The 25,876-nt window shown below is 44.9% G+C and overlaps 1 protein-coding gene across 1 annotated transcript in view; it reads right to left on the reverse strand.

Moving 5' to 3' along the window:
• LOC143357480 (protein Wnt-4) overlaps nucleotides 1–25,555 on the reverse strand; it is a 101,507-nt gene extending 75,952 nt beyond the window's left edge. The window contains exon 1 of the mRNA XM_076794008.1: nucleotides 25,103–25,555. Coding sequence (XP_076650123.1) covers nucleotides 25,103–25,182 — 80 coding nt within the window. The 5' untranslated portion in view covers nucleotides 25,183–25,555. The remainder of the gene's footprint in view (nucleotides 1–25,102) is intronic.
• Nucleotides 25,556–25,876: the final 321 nt, after the last annotated feature.

The raw sequence follows: 25,876 nt of genomic DNA on the forward strand, positions 1-25,876 counted from the left end.
AATATAATTTCCTGTTGTTTCCGTTCCATGCCCGAAAAGAAAAATTCTCTTCGAGTTTGCTCGAACCGTCGATTTAATTGAAATCTGCCAGAGAATTTGCTGGAACTATCGTGCTAAAAAAACGACGTAAAGAGAAGAAACGGCCGCGGAATGCGCCCATTTCGTTATCAACCGCGGCTAATCAAAGAAAACGAATCGAGCCGAAGCGTTCAGTGAATGATCCGCTAATATAGTTGGTACGATCGGCGTTCAACGATGCATTGATACCGAAACGTGTTTCGAGGCTGTTATTCCGGTCAGCTGACCGGTTAAAAGTTTGATTGGCGATCGGCGAACCGTGACAGGTGAACAAGGTACTACCTGGGTACACGAGCGCGTCAGTATCAGTGCGTCTTTGGATCCCGACGCTGGCCGGAGAATCGTTCGAATGATATTCGTGTGGACAAGCACACGCACCCAGAAGCCATGATTAATGATCGTAGGAGCAGCGATCGTAAAGCTTTCCGAACGGTAGATCAATTAATGCCTTGTGGCCAGCGAACCGACACAGATGATTCGATAGAATGGCAGGAAATTTGCACGCGGGTACTCGGATCAGCATACCCTACCAACATTTTTCGCAACTTTGCGAAAGGGACCAAGATTAATCTGCGAATGCCAAACACGGAGCTTGAGCGGTTCGTTAAATTTAACTGTTGCTCGAATACTTATCAATTTATTCGAAACGTCTACCGTACCGTTCTTTATTCGGAGTAAGGGGCGCTCACACCCCCACAGGTGTGTCTTCAGGTGAAAGCCTGAAGAATCGGATTCGCGATGGTCCGTTGATCCGCGTCGGTTCCGTCGATCCCGTTTCCATTGCGGATTGCGAGGGTTTCCGGGGAACGGTCCGGATCGAGCATGAAATTTAGCATGAATAGAGAAGGAAGATGGCGGCGACAACGACTTGACTCGTTCCCCACCCGTTGGCCCTACCCCTGTATTATTCAGTCCGCCATTATTGGACCCCTTGGTCCGGCTGTGCGACACGCTCGCCCCCGCGGGACAACGCAATTGCATCTGCTCGGAATGAGAGTGTGGCCCGATGGGGTGGGCGGCTTGCCTCAGCTTGCCTCAGCTTGCCTCAGCTTGCCTCGGCTCGCCTCGGCTCTAGGGATGTTCGATTCCGATTCGATTCCATGGAACAGGGCTGTCCCACTTCTTCCCCGCTTCTTCTTTTCGATCCTACTCCTAGTTGATCGGCGTCCCCACTAATTAACGTGCCCGTGCCCCCACTTAGGACTTCAGGCCTCCTTCAACATCCTCTCCCGGACGAGAGAGGAACAGGCTAGTTTCTCGCTCGTTGCTCTCCCGATCAAATGCCCGTTCTTTACGCGAACCTTGTTCGTTGCATTTCGTTCAGCTCGGTGGAAATAGCAACTTCGTGGAAGTGATGCGTGCTGCGCAGCAACTGTTTCTTTGTATTGTTACGCGTGTATTTCTCGACCGTCAAATGATGGCTGGGCAACGAACACGGTCTCACTATACCCTGGCTCTCCAACCACAGCGGATCATACCGAGACCGGTATCAATAGGATATTCGATAACTGTGCTGTACCAAAAGGAAAATTAGAAATCCTCTTTCGCACGATAATCCCAAACGAAATTGCTAGATTCACGATTGGAATTGCTGTTGAAGGATCCGTTACGGTCACACGATCCAACAGGTAACGTGTCAAGCGAATCGACTCGTCGAGGTAAATCGAACGTCCCCAACCTCTCGCCTAACTCCGCGCATAGTACCGCAGCCTTCCGTATAAGGAAAACGCGCGCGGCCGTTTAACCCCTCGACAGACCCGAGTTCGGATCTAGTTACTTAAGTTCGGCGCTCCGGCAAATAAAAGGAGAGCCGGTAATTTATGGCCGCCGGAGATACCGGGACACACGGAGACGGGGAGGGCGGACTGGATGAAGGGGTGGGAGGATGGAATAAAAATGAAACAGCTCTCGGGAAGAGTACACGCGAAACCAGGGGCGAACCGAGAGCCTGAGGAAGAAGAATCGGAGGAGTCAGGAGAATACGAGAAAAACTCGCATCGATAGGATCCTACTGAATGGTGGAACCGATTGCGCGTTGCGACCCTTGGGTGTCGTTTTCCGCGACCGGAAACGCACAGCCTCGGCTGCAGGTATCGGGACGCTCAGGAAGGACGAAGAGGACCTCGATGACATTTTTGAAAAATTAGTGGAACGTTTTCATTTGGAACCATGCTTTGGATTAGAAAAAGTTTGCTCAATTCTGGACTAGACGAATATACAAAGTATTAGCGAAAGGGCCATTATTTAATACGCGTACATACACAAAATGCAAGAATGGAGCGTAACTTTTTAAGTACCGCGAGCCATAGAACAATGTACAGTGAGCCACTATTGTGGAATATTGTTCAAAAAAGGTGACAGATGGAAGCCGCCATAGTGGTTTATAGGAAAGGATTGAGCTGTTGAAGCTTCATTAAATAAAGAACCGAACTGCCATCTGTTTAGTCTAGTTTTGCTTCCTATTTTTTGTTAAACTCCTGTGCCAGGAAACAGAAGAATGAAGAATGAAGAATGAAGAAGAATTTCTCGAAAATTCTACGTTTCCGAACGTATCACCGTGAACCGTCAAATTACCATGTATTTGTAGATTGAACTCTTCCCTGTAGCAACGACCACATAAAATTTCTTCGTTTTATTGCGCTATGAACGAAACGCGCGCCGCTGCCACTAGAATAACTCGAAGTCAGGCTCAGACACCATGCGATGGATTCGCATTTGTATCATTGGATTTTTGGCGAAATCCGCCACATTTCTACATACGGCGTCGTCTCATGTAAATATACCATGCATTAAACATGCACACACGAGGCACAAGTACCGTGGAATCTCTTCGTGGTATATCTTGGATTATTCTAATGGAAGCGGTATACTTTCTATTCAAAGTATAATAAAACGGCGGCTAAAAATCGTGCATCAAATTTTATGGGTGCGTTGCGAAAGGGAGACTATAATCTTTAAACCCCTTAAGAATTTCAATAACAAAAGGAAACGTTCAGACACGCTAAGCTCGTTTGCATTTTTAATACTTTCCACAGGTACAATTTAGAGAACTGAAACAAACATTTTGATATGCCTAAACGGAAGATTAAAACGCTTCTTTTACATAATAATATCAGACGAAGTGATTAGTTTCGAAACTCTTGGAGTTAAAATAGCTTCGAGCGCAAAGAGTTAAAAAACAATTTAAAAATCTCTTGAAAAATTGGATAACGCTTCTGACGGCGTGTTGTAAGCTATAAAAATGACCGTCGCTTTTAAATAATTTCTTAAGAAGTTCTCAGCCGTGAAGGATGAAGTTTGAAATTTATTGAATATTCGCAGGTAAGTAATGTGTCAATGATCGTACCATTTCGATCGTATTTCAAGGAACTCCGTAAAGCTTTTGTTTAGGCGGTTTTGAAAAAGGATCCGGCGGGACAACAGACGGTTCGTGGTGCCGCAAAGAATCGATGGCTGAATTGTACAAGCCTGTTTCGCTACGGTGTGCATCGTGGAACGGAGAGATTCACCGTAAACTGGTCGAGTTATTGGCGTCGGGATTTTCCGGAAGCGTGTCCGCGCGAACTGCACGCCAGGTTAACGGAACAGGAGGGGTGCTGGTGCAACAAGGTGCAACAAGGTGGGCAACGAAAGGAGAGGAGGAAGACACGTCGGACCCTGAGTGATCTATGGCCGAAGATAAACCACGCGTTCAACAAGTGTGCGTCGCCGATAGTCTGCGACTCGACGCTGTGAACCGTGAGCGCGAATTTTTAGGGAGCATTTTCCAGCATTGCAGCGACCCGATCGAATGGGACGGCGATTTTTAGGGTGCCGGGCTTACATCGGAACGATACGGCCGTCCCTTTTTATGGGGCCGACGAAATCCATGGTCATATCGATGCTCTTCATACACAGATGCATCTAATACTTCGTAGAACGATTCGCCGTGTCTGAAAAAGACTGTACGAATAAAAACGGTGTACTTGTGTCACCCGTATGTGGGTGACAGAATTATTTGTTCAGGTTTTAAAATGAATTTTCATGTTAGTATATTCATCGTACCGATTAGGATCAGTAAAATGTAAGAAAGTTGAAGGACTACTCAGTATCATTCGTTTAATTTTTTCCAATTTTTATCTCATTAAATAACTTACTTTGATTTTATGGAATTTTCAAGGTTTCTAGCTCGGCAGTCGAAGTGTTAAAGTCAATACCAGATTCTACGTCGAGAGATGACAGAGAATATTGTTCTCGTTCAGCAATTGTTGAATGATAGTATTTTTAAGAGGATGTGCAAAAGTAGGGATTACAGGAACCTAGTTTATGCGCTAAAAAATGCAAACCTGTAACCATTGAAGAATCTATAAACAATTTCACCAGCCACGAGACGTGCGTGTTTGAAAATATTTATGAAACAAATTCGCCAATGATCTTCGCGCAGTTACGTCGTTCTCTCTTCATCGCTGTGACACAATTCATTTACATTTAGGCACCCCGCCGTACATAGTTAGATTCGTGTATGTCTAATTTAATACGACCAGTATGGAGATGTTACGGAAAATTAAAATATTACGAGAGGTTATTATAGACGTTCCGAATGAAGTTACTCCGATCTATTAATACGACTACATTATTCACCGGTAGCTCGACATCGTTATACCAATTTAAGCGGAATATCTTATACGAAAATAAGACCGGTAATACGCGGACATAATAATCGAAGCATAATTGCAAATATCAACATCGGAGTAAGTTCTTTTTTAAATAATAAGCGGATGCGATCACTTCATTAAAAACTTGATCAAGATGCAATCCTGTGCCGCAAAAAGACCACTGGAACTGTGTCATCGTCGATCGGCGATTTCAACCCTTTAGAAAACTAGAGTAACTGAGATTTATGCGAAAACTACATATTTTTGAACATGAACTTCCAGCTAATCAAGTCGTTGCATATCACTAGACTTGTGCAAAATAAAAATTATTTGTACCGTTTACAACACAGAAAGTCTAATCTTTCTGTCTGAAATTAGACCCACTCGTTTTTGCGATAGACGCATGAAATCCGCTGTCTAAGCATTACATACTAAATCGGTGCAGCGATTTTTGGGGGTTGAGATGAAAAATTATGGTCAAATGCAAAAAATCCGGAAAATTTTTCGCATAAGCACCAAGGACAGAATCGCGATCGTGGGGGGTGGGGGGCAAGTTTCGGAGGCCGCACGCATCAGCCAACCCGGAACAAGCCCGAACAAGCCCGAAACAGCTCCGAAATTCGGGAAACTCGCAGACCGCAGTGCGGGGTTTCGCTGAATCAGCTCGCGGGCCGCTCGAGTCCAAACAACATAATTAAAAGTTTGGTGTGCCACTACCCTCGATAAACTCATTGTTCCTAAGTCAATATACGCGCGGCGATGCCGGGGGAACGGTGGGAACCTGTATTACTCCGGCAATACGGCCCGCGAGCCGGTTAATTACGCGGTGAAAAGTGCGTTCTTACCGAAATAATTAGCGGCAGCGTATATATGTACACACGCGCAAACAGAACGGCGGAGCAGCGAGCAACCACCGGAGAAGGGAAACCGAGGGGATGAAGAGGAGAAAGAGGGGATGAAAACGAACACGGGGTAGAACGTGATATTGCGGTGAGACCGTGCGTGGGTGGAGGGGAAGAATGTTGGCATCGGATTGAATCCATTTGCCACAGAAATTTCTAATAAAGGCGGATCAGACCGCTTCCTTCCTATCGATCATAAATAGACTCACGATCCTACGCATTCTTCGTCTTCTAAAACTGACTATCGTGAGGTCTTTCAACCAGCTGTAATCTTTATCTTCCTGCGAGCATAATAGAACCCCTGGGATGGACCAGCAGAGTCTTCCTCTTCTCAAATTTTTATAAATTAATACACGCAAATCTGTATTTCCATAAAAATTCACGATCTAGCAATAGCTGTGACAGTGTTCACAGGACCAAGCTTTAGACTTAATTGGTTCATTCATTACGCAGTGATACAGTTTATTAAACCGTGAAATATTTTAGCTCGGTTATTAGACAGACCCTGTATCACTAGACTGCGGATTTTTAGGCAAAATAAAAATATTCTTCCTTTAACAATTTTGACAGGACTAATACATCGAAACTCTTAAATTCTCTTAATTTATTCCCTGTGTTAAATTTCACCGAATTGTTTTCCCTATAAATGCACAAAATCCGCAATCTAGACACCACCATTTCTACAATTGTCTAGGAACGTTTCACAAGCTGATACACTCCTCTTTCTTAAGAGCTGCACGGTTTTCGTTTAACCCTTTGCACTCGAAGCTACTTTAACTCCAAAACGAAACATTTCTTCCGACCTAGGATATTTCCCTTCTATATTTCTTTTTTCGTGTTGTACATACGAAAATAGCGCAATTTACTCGTACAATACTGAAGTATTTAGTAATTTATTAAACACAAACAAATTTAACAAATTTAATTTTTAGTGGCGCCTCACAGTCGCCATTCGAGTGCTAAGGGTTAACACTAGGTTTACGGGACCCGTCAGAATGACGGCTTCTAGTATTTTTAATTTACGATTATCGAGATTGTGAAGATCCATCTACGTGGAGTTAGTCAACAAATTTATTTCTTTAAGTATGTGTTATTTAAAAAATGGCTGAAAACTTGGATAGACACATTCTTCTTATTTTCATAAAGTAATGTAAAATACTGGATTTTAGTACTCCGTAAATCTAGTGTCAAAGGAGGTCTCGAGGTCTCCGAAAATCGAGTTTTTGCAATCGTCCAACAGATTGCTGATTGTTCGAACCAAGAGTTAAACCGAGAGGCGTTCGATTATTCGTGTTCGTTAATTATTAATTCCAGCGCTGTGGGTCAAGGATGGTCGTGAAACAACTTCGCAAATTATCTCGGAACGTCGGCCGTTGTCGCAACAACGGCGAAAAACTCCGGTGAAAGACGCCGGTGGCCGTTGATGATCACGTTCACGCGATTTCCGTTCGCGGCTCTCTGAAAGCCGCAGAAAAGTCCGAGGTAGCCGGGCCGCGTCGTCGACCGGTGCAATTTTCGCGGAGTTTTTTCTTTGCGCGCGTGGAACGAGTCCCGCGGCGTTCTTAGGAGAATGGATCCTGTCGGTAAAGGCTCCGGCCAAAGAGAATTACAAATCGGCGAGACGACGTGTGGCGTCGCGTGACGTGACGTGCCGCCGCGTACGCCTTAATGGATTCTCGGGCCGAGGGTGTGCGAAACGGGTTCGACGGAGAACAAGTTTTATGGTCTTCATCGAAATCCGACAGTTAACGTCGTCGTCGTAGTTCCCCCGGTTCCGTCGCGGCAGCGTGGAACGTCCCGGTTCACCGCGGGGGTATATTGTTCTTGTTGCATTCGCCCGGTGACGACCGGTATCCACCGCCATCATCTCCGCTCGTAGCCCGCGGGCCCGCTGGGCTGAGATACCACCGTCGTTTATGATAATGTTATCGCTACGCGTCTTATTATCACATATTTACTGCGTTAATTATAATGTACCCACTTAGCCTAATCGACGCCCCACAGATTAACCAGTACCGGAAAACCGTTGCCGCTGCAGCCGTGGAAAGCGCACTCGCGGACCCGATACCGCAGGCCTGCGATTCCGAAGCGAGTTCCGATGTGTCTCTTCGATTACGAGAAATATCGACGATTTTAGTGGAACATTCTCTGTCGTGGTGTGTTCGTTACATGGATCTGGAGTCACGACATTACCCTAAACAGTCGCTATTAAACACCGAACAGCTAAACTGATCGCGCGTCTAATACTCTTACTCCCTAAGTAAAACCGCAGATTGCCGGACTAGTCGCTGCAATGGCTACAAAATCTGGTGTAACGAACAATATGATAAGATTTCGCAGTGATCAGCATAATAGTCCAACAAGCTACTTAGAAAGGAACAACATTATTGGGTCATTATTGTCTTCAATATCTTCACTTATTGTTAAAAGTGTTACACGCTTCGTTCAATCACAGTCGTCTGCATTTTCGATCAGTCACAAGCAAGCCTTTAAACTTGGAACATATTTGCATCTGTTTGATTCTTAGCAGTTAAAATAATTAATAACCCGGACCTGAGATGATAATTCAATCTGCACTTAACTCTCCCCCCATTCCCACGAAAAGTGAATTCGCCTAAGATTTTGTTGTCCGATCATGGCACACGAACCAACCGCAAAAGATCGGTCCAGTGCAAGAAAACGTTGCGGCCAACCCGATTGTGTAACAACGCTCCGCACGGCAGAGTACGCGCGTCGAACCTGTTCCTTTTCTTAATGACAAGCAATTAACGGCAATAAAGGGTCGCCTGACGTGTTCGCAAAGAAATGCCACCGCAACAGAGGTTAAGCGTCGTTTAATTTCAGACACGCGTGGCTGATAATGACCAGCATCTGAACATTGTACGATGATCGACCTGGGAAGCGTTCTTGCTCTGCTGGCTTCCGGGTTCGACGATCCGCCATGTTTGTCGCCGCGTGCTAGAGGCGCCAACCAACGGTAGCGCCATCGATTCGTGTTAGCAACGAAGGGTACGGTGAACGTGGAACATGATTAACCCTCGACTAGGAAAACAATCGAAATTACACAATTAACCGTGCGGGATCAGCGGCGACCCCGTACTTATTTACGGAACCCATCGTTCAACCACCGGCTAATTTAACAAGTCCGGTGCATGGAGAAGAGAGGGTAACTGTATCACAAAGTGTGACGAAGTTGAACTTTAACAATATCTGCCATAAACTTTCTAACGAGAATTTCTTCAGGAATACAGTAGTTGAACTTACGACTTTACCAATCTTCTAAGAGTTCTTTTGAAATCGATGGTCTATAGTCGAGAATTCTTAATCAATTGTTCAGAAAGCAAATTGTTAACAATCCAGAGAAGTATGTAACGAGTATAGCGTAAGAATTTTTCTGGAATTATTGTTTAACAGAAAATGATCGACTTGTTTTCGACACAGCTCAATAAACTTTCAGTGGATGAAGCTATAGAAAAATAGAGAGTTACTAATCCTTGTTTCAGAAACTTTGTTTGAAATGGTTGCACAATTGGTAGGTCTATAAGCTAGAAAAATTGTCTAATCTAGTAGCCGGACTAATTAAGCTACTTTCATCTATCCTGAAACAGCGTCTGCATCAAGTTGTGTAATAACTCGAAAAGCGTCGCATTGAAGTCGCGTTTTAAATTTCATACAAACAAAATTAACAATCAAAACTGTCCACATTGCGAGAATGACCAAAACCGAAAAGGTTGCACACCAACCTGGTGCACGAACTACTTTATTTACCCAACCAAGTGTCTTGTTCTTCGCGGAACGGTCGCAGCCTCCGACGGCTAATGAAGCGATATCCCCGCGTTTCAGGCTAACCTACCCGGTCAATTAGGGGCTACCACGGTCCAGTCTGTCGATCGAAGAGCACGCAAGCGAGGGATCGAAGGCCGGGTTGATCGATCCGAGACGCGGCGAACAAAAGCAGGAGGAACGGCTCGCGGAGACGGAGATAACCAGGAAGACTAGGAGAGCGAGAGATCGCCATTGTAAACATAACCGAAGTACAAAACTATGCACCCGAGGTCTGTCGCATCCGGAGGAGGATGAACAGGAGGGAAAAAAAATGCGAGGAGAGGAAGGAATAATGGTTCGCACATAATGAGAGGAGCGAGTTTGTGTGACGGGACAGAGTGGGCGATGCCGAGGAGGAGAACGTGGAAGATAGCTAGAGGAAGAGAGAGCGAGAGAGGGGGGGGGGGGAGGGGAAGATGGAGGCCGTGGCGAACGAGAGTCAGAAGAGATTCCGGGACGGAGAGTCGGGGGAGATGGAGCGAGAAAGCGGAGAAAGAGGGAAGAAAGAGGGAAGGAAGGGAGGGAGGGAGGAAAAAAGAAAATGAGAGAGTATGTCGTAGCCCGACCCAACCTCTTCGTTATGACAATATATCTGGGCCCCGAAGGAAACATTGCCCCGAGAAGTCCTGAAGGCATGCTCCGAAAGCTTGCGGCGGCCTCCTTTGTCGGGGATTCTTCGAGCGAGAGGAAGAAGCCGCGCGTAGAAGAGGCCGGGGAGCCTCTTCCCTCGGCCACGTAAAACGAGAACTATACGTACTAAACAAAACAGGATGCTATTAGGTTTTTGTCGCGTTCCACGTACCACCAGGAGCCCGATGGTGCTTCGACGGGCGGAGCGAGCCGGCTCGATAATCCAGCTTTCCTCGCTCGATATCGGGCACCGCGTGTCACAATGTTACGATAGCCGGCAGCTTTTCAGACGGCCTTATCAACTGTCTAGGCGCCGAGCGTGAACGCTCGCGGAATCGACTATCGCGATCTCGATTCTGCTTTCTCCGGGGATCGGCCTCTTCCCGGTCGTGCGATCGGTATCGATCCGAAAGAGAAGGATCCATGATCCGAAGAAAATGAAGACGCTGCGGAAAGCCCGCCGTCGCGTCGCGCCGCTTGCGTCGCTTTTTCTCTGCTTTTCTTCTCGCTCCACTCTGCCGGAATACGTTGGCCTCGCGTGGGCCGTCGAGTTCTCTATTTTGCTAGGATACCGGCGATCGGTCGAATTTAGAATTGTTCGACAGTTCTGGACACCAGGCCATTGTCTCTGCACGACGCCAAATGTTTCAATTCAGAAATTCGATATCAAATATAATTTCCACATTTCACTTATTCTGTTTCTTTACGAGGTAAAGTATCTTTTCTATGAAATAAAAAGAACTCAATGATAGCTAAAAATATTTTTATCCTATTTTTCATTTTATTATATTACATATTTAGTACATATGAAAACAATATTTGTGTTCTTTACGTTATGAAGCGCTTGCCTGTAAGTGCACTGCCAAGCAATCTTTCAAAGGATCTATAGACCCATATAAGAATTGAAGCATGATCTTAAAATGATCTAGCAGAGCTGGGAAATGGATTAGGAACTGTAAAATGCTAGAAGGGTGACAGAGACATTCAATAAATTACTCTGATGTTAGAGAATGTTGGAGGCTGTCGGGTAAGCATTCGAAGCGTTAACGAGTCGGATATCACTGTTTTCACTTCTGCACCGTCTCAAGAGATCCGAAGATAAATGAAATGTTTGAAAACAAAGGCGACCGATTGCATATTCTTCCATGGAACCGTTGCAGAATATAACAGCCATGCATTATTCGAGTTCGTCGTAAGCGCTCCGGTCAGTTATTCAGCGTTATTTTCCTAACAGGTCGAGAGCCCTCGGTCGCAACTAGACTTCGGACGTTCGTGCACTTAAGATATTACCATTATTACTATTATTTCGTAGGCTGGTGGCCGTGTAAGGGTCAAAGAGGTCCTACCATATATTACTTCCTCGGAGCGTAGCCTTAAACGGTCCGCGAATTTTTGTTTTAGCAGGCGCGGCGTATGGGTACGGTCACGAGGAGAAAGCGGCGAGCAGCGGACGCTCGCTCGCTCGCTCGCTTGCGCGCGTGCAACTTTTTCTTTTTCTGTCAGGTGTTCGCGAATCCGCGGTTCGCGTTTGCTTTCTACGTGTTCCCGGGGCTCGTCGGCAACGGCCGCGATCTAATCCTGAGATCGGCCCCCGTCGACCAAGAGGGGAAATTGACTTCGTTAATGCGTTCGCTGGCCGCCGGTATTTACGAGGCCGTGATTTATCGCTGTTTTTCGCCGGCTCGAGAGAGCCTGCTCAGCCTCCGCAGCCGCTCCGTACCACCGCTCCGCGGTTGCTATCGCGGTGTTCTTCGGGGAAGAAATTGTTTTGCCGCCGGGAAATTGTACTCGCTGATAATGAGACTTCTTCGAACGAACTCTCTCCCTGGTCGCACGCGTAAAAAAAAACGGGGTTATTGATTCCACCGGGTTTCGCAACGAATTCGTTTCTGGATCGCTCGAACGCGTCTCCACCGATCGACGCACAATTTCCAAAAGTCGATTTGGAAAATTTATTCCGAGGCATATCATGTTTGCTTCCCATGATATTTAAATGCAGTGTTTACTCGATGTATGAACTACCCCCACCGCCGCGGAGTATATCTTTAGCGAGCCATTTGCGAACGTGCAATATATGTATGTAGATGTCAACATGAAGATGTCAACATTTATATCGTAAGTGTTATTTTTTCTTTTAATTATGTTCATTCACCGGGGGTGTTCATTCACTCTACGTTTGTACCAATCGGCGCATTGCTGCAATAAATCCATTCGTCGGTCGCGAACATACGCAAGATTTACGGAACCTGTCGATTTCGCGGCTCGCAGAAATCATAAATGTTATTTTTCAGCCGTGTTATGCTGACTTTGATCGATGTAACGACGCGAATTCGTAACCTGATTCATTTCTTTACCGACACTCTCGTGTCAAACAGCCGCGCGTGTGTGTGTAATATCATTCTTTTTATGCCTATTTCAGTAAACGCAGATAAGGAATCAATGTTCGTAAATCTAGCGTTAATGGTTGGAACTAGTCGACAGTTGGGCCGTGCGTATTTCGATTCACGATTTTGTTAGGGGATTTTTCTTTATCGCGATACTTTTTTTCGCGGAGAATGCCGCAATCCAAGATGTCGGCTCACCGATCGCCAGCGCGGCGGCCATTTTATCGTGAGGACATCAATCAAGATGCTTTTCTAATTAACCCTGGGGAGGTACCATTGATCCGAGAAACACGTGAGAAACCTTTCTATAAATATGCCGGAAATCGAAGAGAGAGAGAGACGTCTGTTAAGCAACATTTAAATTACAAATTAGGTAATAATGTGGCGGATCCTCAAAGTATGCTTTTCAACCATTGACCGAAGCGTATATCAAAATTATTTACATATTAAAACTAGTACACAGTGCGCGGTAAATCAGTATTAGGATACTTAAACAATCTTGCGTATCAATTTCGCAATCTATGAGTAACTTTCTCGAGGATAAGTCTGCAACTTATTTAAAGTTTGTCATACTGAATCGTTACTGGACAACAAAATTCCTGGCAATAAAATTTTCGTGTTTTCGTCGGTACCAAGATATAAAAAATTAAAATTATCTCGCAAGACTTCGTCTTGGCAGCTCAGGGTTAAAAAACATATTTCGCTGCGGAACAGTCGCACGTGGATTTTAGGATCGCGAACTCCGCAAGGTTAACGAAAGTCTTCCAGCCGTCGAACGACCGTATCAACAATAACAGTTTCATCCTTCGACGTATTAATAAAAAAAAAAAAAAAAGGAAATTCCATCCTTTATCAGATCGCGCCACGCAGTTGCTATAACCTTTAGACGGCCATCGCGCGACTTCCAGTTCTATTGCTCTCGGTCCAAGGACATGGAGCGTTGCACAAGGGAACCTGTTATCGGCGATACTCTCTATTTTTATGAGTCGGGGCACACTCGTATATAGCTCGGTGCTTTTTTATACCGGGAGGCGAAAACGATTCGTAGACAAGCACAAATTGAACGTTCGGAGGCTGCATCTAATGCGGAGGGTGTACCATATGGGTCCGAAATCCAATTTTCTTTAGAGACATAACAAGTTTTATCGTTGCATTTATACCTGTCGTGATAGACACTTGATTTGTTCGATCGTATCATTTTTGCCTGGGACGGTAGACTCGTTGGCTGGAGCACACGTACGGAGATTATTCTCGAGACTAGAATGTAGTTTGGTCGTTTGCAAATGAACGACAAATTTCGGACAGGCCAGGAATCAATTCCTGCACTTGATAGAAAACTGTGCCGGTCACGACCTTGCCAGACAGGACGGAAGATACACGCGAAATAGACGGTTTTATAGCAAAGTGATCCCGCGTCTGGCGCGAAGGTCGTCCTGCGAGCTTATCCCGGCGTCGAATCTCGAAGAAACTCGCAGATCGGAGGCCCGACGGGCCACGCAAGGCAATTCGTCGACGCAAGTTCCGTGGGAGCCCTCGCCCTTCGTCCTTCGTCGCTCGTTCCAACGATCCCTCGATCGGATCTATAGGAAGGTAGCCCGTTTGCTCGAGTTACGACCGCGCGTTAAACCGGAGGAAGCTTCTCCGCTGTCCATGGGCGAACTTATGACGGTCAAGGCACGGGGGAACGGGATAAAAGCTCGCGAAATAAAGCATCGGCGACCCTCGCGGGGCGATCTCTCTCTCTCTCTCTCTCTCTCTCTCTCTGCTCGAGTCATTCGCGTGCCTTTTAACGGCGGAAAGGTCGCCGTAGCTTACCCGTTAATACGAATTTTAATCGCTCGGTCGTAAAGACACATCGGCCGCATGGTTGCAGACGCGCGCGCGTGCAAGGGACCCGAGAGAGACCGATTCGCATGGTTCGGCAATAAAGATGCTTTTATTAAATCTCGCCGGGGCTGCGATACGTCACCGGCCGCGCGTCTTATCGCGGATCATCCTCTCGGCTCCCCCGCCTTTGTTCCAGAGCCGCGCACTAAAAACCGACCACGATGGTTTACGATACGCATCGTTCCACTCGGCTCTCTTTATGGTGATCGTGACGACTCAAAGGACTGGCCCGATATATCCGTCCGGTCCGATAGCGAGGCGGATTTAGACGCGAGGCTGACGATAGCCCGCCGACGCCGAAACTCGGCTTGATGACGAACGGGGATGCGTCGCGCTGGTGCCGCCACCCTCTTCAATTTTTCCCACCATCGCGCAGAAAGTACGCGGTACAGACCACTTAAATTGTACGGTAGAACCTCGCTCGTTGCAACATTCATTCATTCTACGGAGTCTTGATTCGTTGCGCATTAGCGATTCCCACCACGAGTTCGTAGAAGTTCGTGGCGAGAATAGAAATACGGAGAGGGAAAGTGGACGCGTTGTCGGTCCCTTTTCGTGCAACAAGCGAGACTGTACTGTACTAAAATTTGTACGGTTAAATTTTCACGATCCAGCTCGAATAACTCTTCCACCACTCACTGTGTCTCGACGCTTAACGAACTGGGTCTATCTCGCTTTCTCACTGGAAGAAAAACTCTACCGTGTTAGGGTAATTGTTCCAGTCGGCCATTTAAGGAGCCGGTTGCCTTTTAGGAGCCCGGTTCAATGATTACCAGTTTCCCTGAAGCACGATAAGAGGATTAACATTGATCTCGAAGAAATGGTTTCAACAGTACGTAAAAGAAAATTTATATCTAACGATTCCAATGGGTCCAACTATGGCTGCCATAAAATTTTCAAATACGTCCGTCGTCCAATTTCATCGCTAGAAAAATCCCCATCAAATTTGCTCTCAAATTCTACGTAAGCTGCATAGAGCCAAGTGGCTTTTCAGGAATATCTTAGGAAAAACCGGATTCTGCTTCAGCACGAACAGTAAAAATCATATTTCGTACGAGATAGATAGATCTGAAACATATATTAGACCATGAACTAGATTCTTGCGTTTACGATCCTAATTTATCGATTCTAAAGGTGACCATTTTGTTCGCGCAGAAATTGTATGTATCTCCGCTAGATGCAATAGAGGATAAATACTTGCATATTAGAAATGGTTAACTGCGAATCATAAATTAGGTCCAATCCGGAATCCTAGCCCAGTTGTTCTACTTTCCCCTATAGTCGTGCTGGCAACAGAAAGTCTAGAGAAAAACTGCAAATATTAGTTTTATGATCTAATACCATGAAACTTCTGATATGCAATCAAAACCGATCCGGTATTGACTTGCCGCGTTATCGTTTTCGCACCTACTCCTTATACTTCGAACATAGCCATCGCCGATATCATAAACCTCTAAGAATAAATATTCATTGCTGAAGTATTCCAATGCGGAAACGCGGCTTCATTCGATAGGTTTTCAGAAAATCTTGTTACTCCACTTCTTAACGGTAAATGCAAACTTTGTTTCGACTCGTCAAACAGTAAAAGATGTAGGGTAGGGTTGGATAAGGGGCCTAATTACTGTGGGGGTACCAATTACTCTGCCTACATATATATTAATTATACTTATTTTTCAAGTGCAATGAACATTAAAGAAGGGATATATAACACATCTGTTTACTGATTTTAATGAAAAAAATTGAATATTTTTTTTGACTCTGGCATCATTGAGCAAACGAATGAAGTGATACGTCCAAATAGAAAGTATTCGAACGATGAAGATAGTGTGCCAGTTAAAAAGAGAAGGTTGACGGTTTTAAATTGTAATTTAGCCACCAACAATGAACAAATTTTCTCATAAATATCGGTGAGAATTTATTTATGAAAATACAGTAGAGCTCCATTAATATGAATCTGTCGGGGGACAAGTTGGTTCACATAATCGGGTGGTTCACGCAATAGGAGTCCTCCTGTCTCCCACCACTGACTATGATTTTTCGTTAGGAGTTAATAAGAGAAGTCAATAAGAGAGTCATTTAATAAAAGAATTTCTAAAATTTCTAAAATTGAATTCATACAAACGGAGTCCCATACATGGAATCTTCTTATATCATTTTATACGGTTTTCTTTTGGATTAAAAAAAAAAGGATCGAATGTATTGAATAATCCGCACAACTCGATGGACGAGTGTACAGGGGGATTTCGTCGAGTTCTGGATCGTTGAATCCGGATCCTCCGGCGCCATTTCTAGCGGACAGCTCTCGTCACAGCTGTTTATAGTGATCGCGACTGAAAGGACGGGCCCGATATCGGTCCGGACGCGAGCACCACTCGCGCGGCGTATTTAGACGCGAGGAGGACTCTTTAATATCAAACTGGTTTTGTTTAATGACCCTGGCCGGCTGCGCTCGCGCTTCTTTTCGCCGAAGACCGTTACACGCGGTGCGTTCTCTCCGGCACCGGTCAACTGTAACACCGTGTATTGTAAACCGCGTGTCCCGGGCACCGCGGCTGTCCGCTTATCGCTTCGTCGAAATATTGCTTCATCCCGACAGCCCCAGCTAGAAAGCTTTACACTCTGCCGACCGTCGACGTGACGCGCGCAGATATTTCACCGATAGAACCCGTTATCGGCCGATCGCGTGGAACCGCGCGCGGCTTCATTAGATTCCTTTCGCGCGTGTACCCTCGAAAAGTCGGAAATAATAAATAATAACCTACCGCGTTCTATTAAATTCATAACGCTTACCGCCTTCAACCGGTCGGGGCTCCGCGCGATTCTCAACGCGAGATTACCCTGACCGCACGTAAACCATGCTGGCCTTTTTTACGATAAACGCTTCGACTTATCTGAAAATGTAATCGGCTGTAACGAGAAGTTCTGTATTTCTTCTGCGTTATATTCTTTTCACAAATACCTGCATTTAACGCCTTGCGGGAGATTAAACGCGTAGTGCGCACAGACGACATTAATAAATTTGGTGTTTCATGCTTTTAGCTGTTTATTTCGTTATACTTGTAATTGTGTACACTCGAGATACACAAGTGGACCAATATAGCGGCGTACCGTTCGACAAGATGATTAACTCTTGGCACTCGAATGGTGACTGTAAGGCGCCACTAAAAATTGCTGTATCATTATTCAAAATATTGTTTCAATTATTAAATTTGTTTGTATTTAATAAATTACTAAACACTTCAGTATTGTACGAGTAAATTGCACCATTTTCGTGTGTATAACATGAAAAAAAAATATATATATATATATAGAAGGCAAATATTCTAGATCGGAAGAAATGTTTCGTTTTGGAGTTAAAATAGCTTCGAGTGCAAAAGGTTAATGATCGATGTAATTTTTGTTTCTGTTGCTTCCTTCGATACTGGACCGTGGAAAAATGCGAATTACTGTTGACGGACCATACGAGAAAATATTATAGTAACACGTCACGTTCGAAAACTGAAATTCCATGTCGTTGTCGTCATGTTCTACAATTTATATCAGCTGAATAATACGTCCAGTTTAATATGACGATTTTGTCATTCATACTAAATCAATCGTCTTGGGGATCATTCAGCGATAGGATGTTACAGGGATTAAGATCCAGATTTCTCGAATAAATTAACGACGATCATCGTCCGTGCATCGATTCACGTCGGACAATCGGGGACAGTTTCGCAGGTTGAGCCGAACGTGCAACGAGAAATCGCGAATGATCGCGTGCGATCGTTTCGCGGGGTGAGAGAAGTGGGTCGCGAATCGAACCCGGGGCACGGTGTATCGTTCGGAGGCCGAAAGCCGCGCGAAAACTGGCGTGACTAGGCGTGAATTATTAAGGGTTTCGAGTTCGCGCGTCGCGTGTTCATCTCCGCGAGCAAGATAAACCGACAGACGAGAAGGCGAGCGTACGTGTACACCGGAAGGCTGCGGCCCGTCAGCGGGGGCCGATTAATCGGTCGCGGAACCAGTTTGTCGGAAATAAAATCTGCCAGTGGAATCGTGCTTGACCGTAGGACGTCAACGTGCCCGGCCTTCTCGTTTTAAAAGTCGTGCCCTGCTGGGCGCGTCGACGCCGGCCGAGAGGGACCGCTCTCTCCGAGTACTGGCGCACGGTCACCGATTCCGCTCGAAAATCGGCCGAGAACGTGTCACTTCAAGTACACGCGTACACGTGTTCAAATACAGCTTCGCGTGTATTCACTAGTCATTAATATCAATGTTTTAAAAATTACACGAATTCAAATAAGGATATATTAACGCACAGGTGAATTGTATTGACAAAGGTGAAGCATTACACGTGATTTCTCTGTACATGTCGCCAAGGCCTGGGTGATAAACGTCGCGGAATTATCGAGTGGCCTCAGGCGTCGAGGAGTGTAAACATAACACGGCTAGGGTATGTCTCCTGGACGATACATGACGCTGGCAAGACCCGTGTTGTTGACATATATCGAGAATTCACTGTACACGTGTACCCGTGCTTAAAATGACACGCACCAACATACGTGCGCGTGAAATACACGTGCACAAGTATTATGCCGAGTGTGACTGCACAACAATTTTACTCTGAAGAACTTCTCGATACAGGGTGTTTCCTTTTATCTCGAAAAATCGAAACATCGACCACTATGCGCCGCGGCGTATCTCATAGCAATCATCGGGGCTTCCCTGATCGTCCACGCTGTTCACGAGTCCGATCGAAGGGGATTCTTCGTCTATCGGGGCAACTTTAAATCGGACAATTCTACGCAAGCCTTCTACAGGCCGCGCAATGTTACATGTAAATCGCCATGCTAATTGTACTAATGTCATTTACGGCACGTAATTGTAAAACCTTTATTTTTGACTGCAGGTTGCTGAAGGTGTGTGACAATTCGAAATCTACTATAAATTAATTTTATAAAGATTCATGACCCCTATGTGCCTGTCCCTAGCTAATCGTTTTGGAGATCTGATTCACTAGGTCAGATATATAGTGTTCTAGAATTTATTGGTGGACTGCAGATTTGTATGCAAAATAAAAATTGTCTGCATCCATTGCTAGATATAGTTGCTACTTTTGGCGTCTAGATTTATTTTGTTAGTAATCTTAATAAATTAAAAAAAAAATACGTGTTCTTGAACGGTTTAAAGGTTTTTACTATTTTGCACTTGATCTATTCATTTTTGTCATTGGTGCGTAGAATCTGTAAATTTGATGACAGAAATATATAATCACAGTAAAACTAAAACACTACAGTAAAAACTACGGAAGGATTTTCTGCGCAGCCATCTTTAAATACTTGCAAAGTATTTTCAACTGTACCTCGATCCTCGCTTATCTTTAACAAAATTAATCTTTGCCATGTTTGAATATTAATACGCAATCAAAATGATATTAAAGAAATACAGATTTAAATGAATCGAGAAAGCAGCTCAGGAACGTAGCAGGTTTGATTAAAAAAAAAAGGAAATTGTTCAAAAGCATAAATTTCTTCGGTAAAAAAGCGAGCGTTCCACGTAATGATGGTTCTCGGTAGTTTAACGATCAATTAGCAAGCTTTTAAAAAGAATTGAGCAAAAAGTGGAGGGTGTAATCGTTGACTGAACGCATTAATTAGCAGCATACAATCATGGAGCTCTTTAATTTTTATTTAATCCCCTCCAATTACACGTTACATTTTTACAGAGCGAGGAAGACGTTTCGATGGAAACGGCTCCTCGATGTCGTTTTGCCCGGTAAGTTAACGATAGGAAAACCGAATTACCGTTCCGGTTTATCGGCCTCGTTGAACACGAATGATCGAGCGATTCGAATGGCTGAGCAATATTTTTTCGATTGAAAATATACGCTTCGTATGTCTTGATAAAAATCTTGGAAAAGTTCAGTTTCAAATTCAATCTTTCGAAAGCTATCCACTCCACGAAAATTAATTTCCGGTATTAAATATTCAAACGTAATGCGTCGGATATCATGGTTCATCGTAACCGTAACAATATTATCAGGCATCAGAAGATAATCGCCATTATGTCGGCTCTTCTAGAAAGAACCGCTTCTGAGAAATATTTGGTTGACCCGCAGCTTCGTGCGGATGTTTGCTAAATTGGCATTTGATTGCTATTATTAGCGAAGATAGCTAACTTCCATAAGCCATCTACCTTCTCTATATTTAAAGTTAATTTTAGAGAATAATTTTTCGCGAAAGGTGCTCCCATAATTCGAGACGCTCCCGTAGAACTGTTGCAACTTCGTGTTAAACCTGCGCTTTTGAAGAATTCTCAAAAATCACTTGTTCTAGAAAAATAGAAAAGGCACAATCTTGATTAACACGATACTCCAAGCTTCGATCTACAACTTCGAAGAAACAAATAGCGACAACTGAAGTCAGCGAGTTTCAAGAAAAGACGCGAGCGGTACAAGTGCAATTATGCAAACATTCTGGAATACCTGCACTTCGCGAGTCCATTCTTGGTAACTCGAGCACAGAATCCCATCTGTACCATTGCTCTCCAAGCAAACCTACACCTACAGTTTCTTTAGCGACAACACCAGGTGAAATGGTACAGTTATAAATAGCTTTTAGGGCCTCCGTGCTTTATCGCTTTCGTTTCCATCATACTTTGTGGCCCATTCATTTGATTGAATTCCTGGCTGTTATTAACTTTCTTCCTACCGTTTCCACGGGCAAAAATGTCCCCGTTACGAATCGATGACTTAACGCTGAACGTTATTGCCTTCGACAGATTTATTCGCGTGCGAACTGCAACGGAAGTCAATTAACACGTTGACTACCGAGTACCAACCCTAAATAGTTCCGCACGAACCGAGTGATTTAGTTACTCGAACCGAAATCGCAAAGTTAGAGGCCATTAGACTGCGGATTTTCAAAAATGAGCAGACGGAATGTGCAAGCGTAAAAACATTTGAAGACTTAAATTATTCAGAAAAGAAATAAGTACCTATGTTGCTCTTGTATTTTGCTACTTTCACCATTTTGCAAGTCTCGAAGGTGAACGGGCTCGTGGGCGTTCTTCTGCAATTGACAATGATCAGATGATGGGGTAAACTTTAGGGGCAATCTAATAATTTGCGTGCGAGTATAAGAGTGTCGTTCTTGCTGCACGATGTTTCCAGCATCGACACCTTCGCAACCAGCGACGATCCGCTCGGATGCGTATCGAGAGGACGCGCGGGAGTAAGTGAATCGTGCGAGTAAAACGCGTCGCACGGTGTCGGTGAACAATAGGTGGAACGGTCTGTAGGAAATTGTCCTTCGGAGCGAACGTTTCGTCATCGTCCTCCGTACATACGTGCCTTTCTATGTACGGAGACGTGATCGAGGCTCCGCGCGTGTGCGCGCGCGCCCGCGCTGATATTCGCGAGCGCTTCGCAATGGTGCATTTCAAATGCTAAAATAAACGCTTACGCCGCGGGAACCCGTCGTCGGCCCCGTAAAAACGGACCGCGGTTAATCTTATAAGGCGTATCAGACACGCGTTACACGGGACTTTCGCGGTCTACGCGTTTTTGCATCTCTCCCGGGATCTTACAAAATCACGAGGCGCCGATATAAATTCGAGTCGGCGCGCGGCGCCGTTAATCATACGAAACTGGACCGCCCAGGTGAACAGAATCTTTCATTAGCGGGAAATACGGTTTTTCACGGGAGAACCCGCGCGCTCCCGTCATGCTACACTGGCGAGAATTAATTGGCGATATTGCGCGAATACGAAATCGCCAGAGCCGAGCTGTGCCCCGGAACGTTGCGCCCTTCTTACAATTAAAGCTAATCTATGTAACGCAATCGGTCCCCGGTAAAAGTTGACGAATGCGCTAAGTAGAACGGCATTTTTCAATTTATGGCTCGCGGCGGGAAAAACGATTCCCAGGAGATAATCATCGGTTCACGGAAACATTTAAATCATGTCAATTAACTCTGCGGCGCGCGCCGTTAAAAAGTATCCGTTTTCTCGTTTACGTTTCTTCGAACAATTCAGAGATTCTCATACGTCATGCGATCGTTGCATTCTGCGTTGCCAGTCAAGCAAACGTTCATTGAGGAAGGCCAAGATAATTTATGGAACATTGAAACGGTAAATTCGCGAACCTCGCAGACTCAACCCTGGAGGGTTCAAATGGAAAGGTTTCATGATGGTAGCGAACGTGTTGATCATTGCACGCTTTAATAAATATCTTCTGGATATTATCTTATTTCATTAAGCATTGTTTAAATTTAGGCAAAAGCTTCTCATTGCCACGTATAGTCAGACAACTATCTGCTCCAATATATTATCAAACCTAACTAGAACAAAGATTCTTTTCGCATCTCTATTAGCGAATCAATCAGACTGGCAAATTCTAATTTTTCCGCAAACTTATTAGCAGACTGCCGATTTTATGCATTCATGACCAAAATGGCTGCGTACAATTTAAAGCAGTGGACGTATTAAGAAGATCTAAGGACCTCAGTGTGTCAGCTTCAACTTAATAAGATCATTAAAAGAAAATCCGCAGCCTATCTATTAGCTATGCATATTGAGTCCAAGAAGAATGTAAAATGAAATTGCTATGCAAAGATTTGAATGTGTCTACTTATAGCTAGTTATTGCTGTCATAAAATTTTCACACAGAAGCGACCGTCCAAGGGTTAGCGCACAGTTATCAAAATCGTAAAAAATGGGCAGGTTTATGAACGTGATAAGTAATTGCGAATCAACCGTGATTGATCGGCGGTTCCACCCTTAAAAGGCTACTCTGGATTTTCCAGGCGCTCCAATAACCCGTTCGTGGCCCTTTTCGACCGGTTTACCGCGATCGCAATTTCGTCGGCCCGTCAGAAATGGCATGGCGCGCGGCCAGATCCAAGAGGCCGACAATTTCGCCACGCGTCTCCCGGAGGAAATTATCAGCAGACTGAAAGTCGAGTTCCCCGCGAGCGGACATTCTGATCGGACAAATGTAGATCGCGAGATTGCCAGCCGGCGCGAGCCTGTGTTCTCGATCGCCCGGCTACCGCGAATTAATGTCTCACTCCTTTTCGCACAGCTGGACGTGGGTTTATCGTGGCGGCCCACTTTGTGCGGCATGTCTCCGATATTATTAACTAGTTTCCCACCATCTTTGATATTCCCGTTCGCCGGCACCCGACGAAATCATTTATCCCGCGGATTAACATTCGCGCGCACGAGATTTGCATAATTCTCGGGAAATTTTAACTCCGGCGCCCCGAAAGCGTAATATATCTTGATCGGAGGCGAGATATGCAAAATTTGAACGGTGAAGGTGTTCCGCGGTGAATTGTGTCTTAACCCTTCAGCTCCCGAAGGTCTTGAAGGTACCGTTTCTATTCGAACGCAGGAACCGAATATGCTTAAACCTTTTGCAAAATTGATTCGATTTGAAGTACCACAATATGCATTCGTGTCTTGATGATCGGAAGCTATGGCAGAAAAACAGTGAAAATATCCTCCAATGTTGGAATGGTAATCTTCTTTTTTGCAACTGTTTAAACTATATTTTGTACCGGTTTAGTCGTATGAAAATAACATTATAATAAAAATGTAAATTCCATTTTTGACAAATATACAGAAAAGTGGATCAAAAAATAACTAAAGGAAATTGGCGAAGAAATGCCGGTTATCGTTTAAACCAATGGAGTTTTTTGTGATCCCCTTACAGTCAGATTCGTTGCCAAAGAATACATTATTTTCATCTGCACAATATTTTCGTAACTTTGGTTGTTTCTAAGATATTTAACGAAATATGGTTCTCAACCCCTGCGTTCACGGCTGCTTTTATCCTTGCAACATGAATGGTAACAGAAAGAAAACATAAAAATGACTTTTCATCAGTTTCAATAAATTCAGTCTCTCGCACTTTCCACAGGTACTAGAAAGCAAAATTTGCTAACGAAAACACAAGTTTTCATTATTCAACTCAGGTTAAAAGCTGACCCATATTTAACCCTTAGCACCCGAACGGCGACTGTAAGGCGCCACTAAAAATTGCTGTATCATTATTCAAAATATTTTTTACATTAGTAAATTTGCTTGTATTTAATAAATTACTAAACATTTCGGTATTGTACGAGTAAATCGCACCATTTTCGTATGCATAATATGAAAAAAATATACATACAAGGGAAATATTCTAGGTCGGAAGAAATGTTTCGTTTTGGAGTTAAAATAGCTTCGATTGCAAAGGGTTAACAAACTCGTGCATCACAAAATCGAAGATCGTTTAACGATCATCTCAAACCCGAAAGTAGATTGTCTTTCGAAAAAGACAACAAAACTTTCGATTAACCTAAAAGTTCGTGTACAATAGAACAGGGGGGAAAAAATGGCGTACTTCGTACATAAAGACGGTCACAATCGGTTCAAGTGGAGGATACTTGTTTGGTTGAATGGTGGCATATAAAAGGTATGTTATAGGTTAAAGTACGGTATGCATGACAAAAGATGTCGCGCATTCTGGAACGTCTCGGGACTAAAAAAGACGTTCAATGGCCTAAACGCCGGTATTCAGGGGTGGAGGGGTGGGGAGCGCGGAGCTGGAGGAACAGTGGAAACAGTGATACTCTGCGGCCAATTTAAATTATTCGCGATACAAGGGGGGCGGCCCTTCCGTGGAAAAATTGCGGAAGCCGTGGGGAAAGGATTCAGCCTCTGAAAGGCACGCACGGTCAGAGCGAGATCTTATCCGAACGCGGTGGGCATAAACAATCGTGTTGTACGGACTCACCACCAGTTGGCCTGCGCGCCGTTTTGCCACGCGACGAGCAGCAACGGTACGACGAAGAAGGTTGTCAGTACGGGCCGCATCTTCCTGTTGAATTCTTGACGGCTGTCTGTGGTCTTTCGTGGATCTTCTGTCGCTCGAATCACGAAAATAAAATAAAGGACGAAAGGATGGTCTCTATCTCCCCGGCTTCAGCCACGCATTCTTACGATAGTCGATATCGATCGAGGATTCGCATCGGCGGTTGATCCCGAGGCTGACAGATCGAGAATCGAACGTAGTCCGTGTGATATCAAACCGATCGTTGTTACCTCTCGCACCCAGTCACGGCGGACGTTCCTACCCTCGTTCGCTTTTCTTTCCGAACAATTAACCCGTGTACGATCGTTTACATGTTTTACCGCGACCGGTCTCGTAACACTGGGCCCCGTGAGGCGGCACACGAAACAAGGGAATCGGTTCGGTATTTTATCCCGGATGCGAAGCACTTGATTCGCCGCACCGAAAGCGTAGCTGGGACGTGAACCGCGCTTTTCGAACGAAAGCGAGGTAACGCGACGCGATCGAGCAAGAAATGATCGTGATCGCCGTGAACGCGGAAAGGATCGCGCCGTGGATACGTGTGCGTGTGTGTGTGTTCCCGGTGAGAGATCGTATAACCCGAGGAATGGAAGAAAACTTTCGTCTCGATAGAGGCGAAGCCGACACGAACGAGATGACACTCCGTGAACGCTCGCGTACGTACTGTGGCCGGTAGTCACGAGGAAAAGGGCAACG

This window comes from Halictus rubicundus, chromosome 9 (assembly GCF_050948215.1).
Source record: "Halictus rubicundus isolate RS-2024b chromosome 9, iyHalRubi1_principal, whole genome shotgun sequence".
Classification (NCBI taxonomy): Eukaryota; Metazoa; Arthropoda; class Insecta; order Hymenoptera; family Halictidae; genus Halictus; species Halictus rubicundus.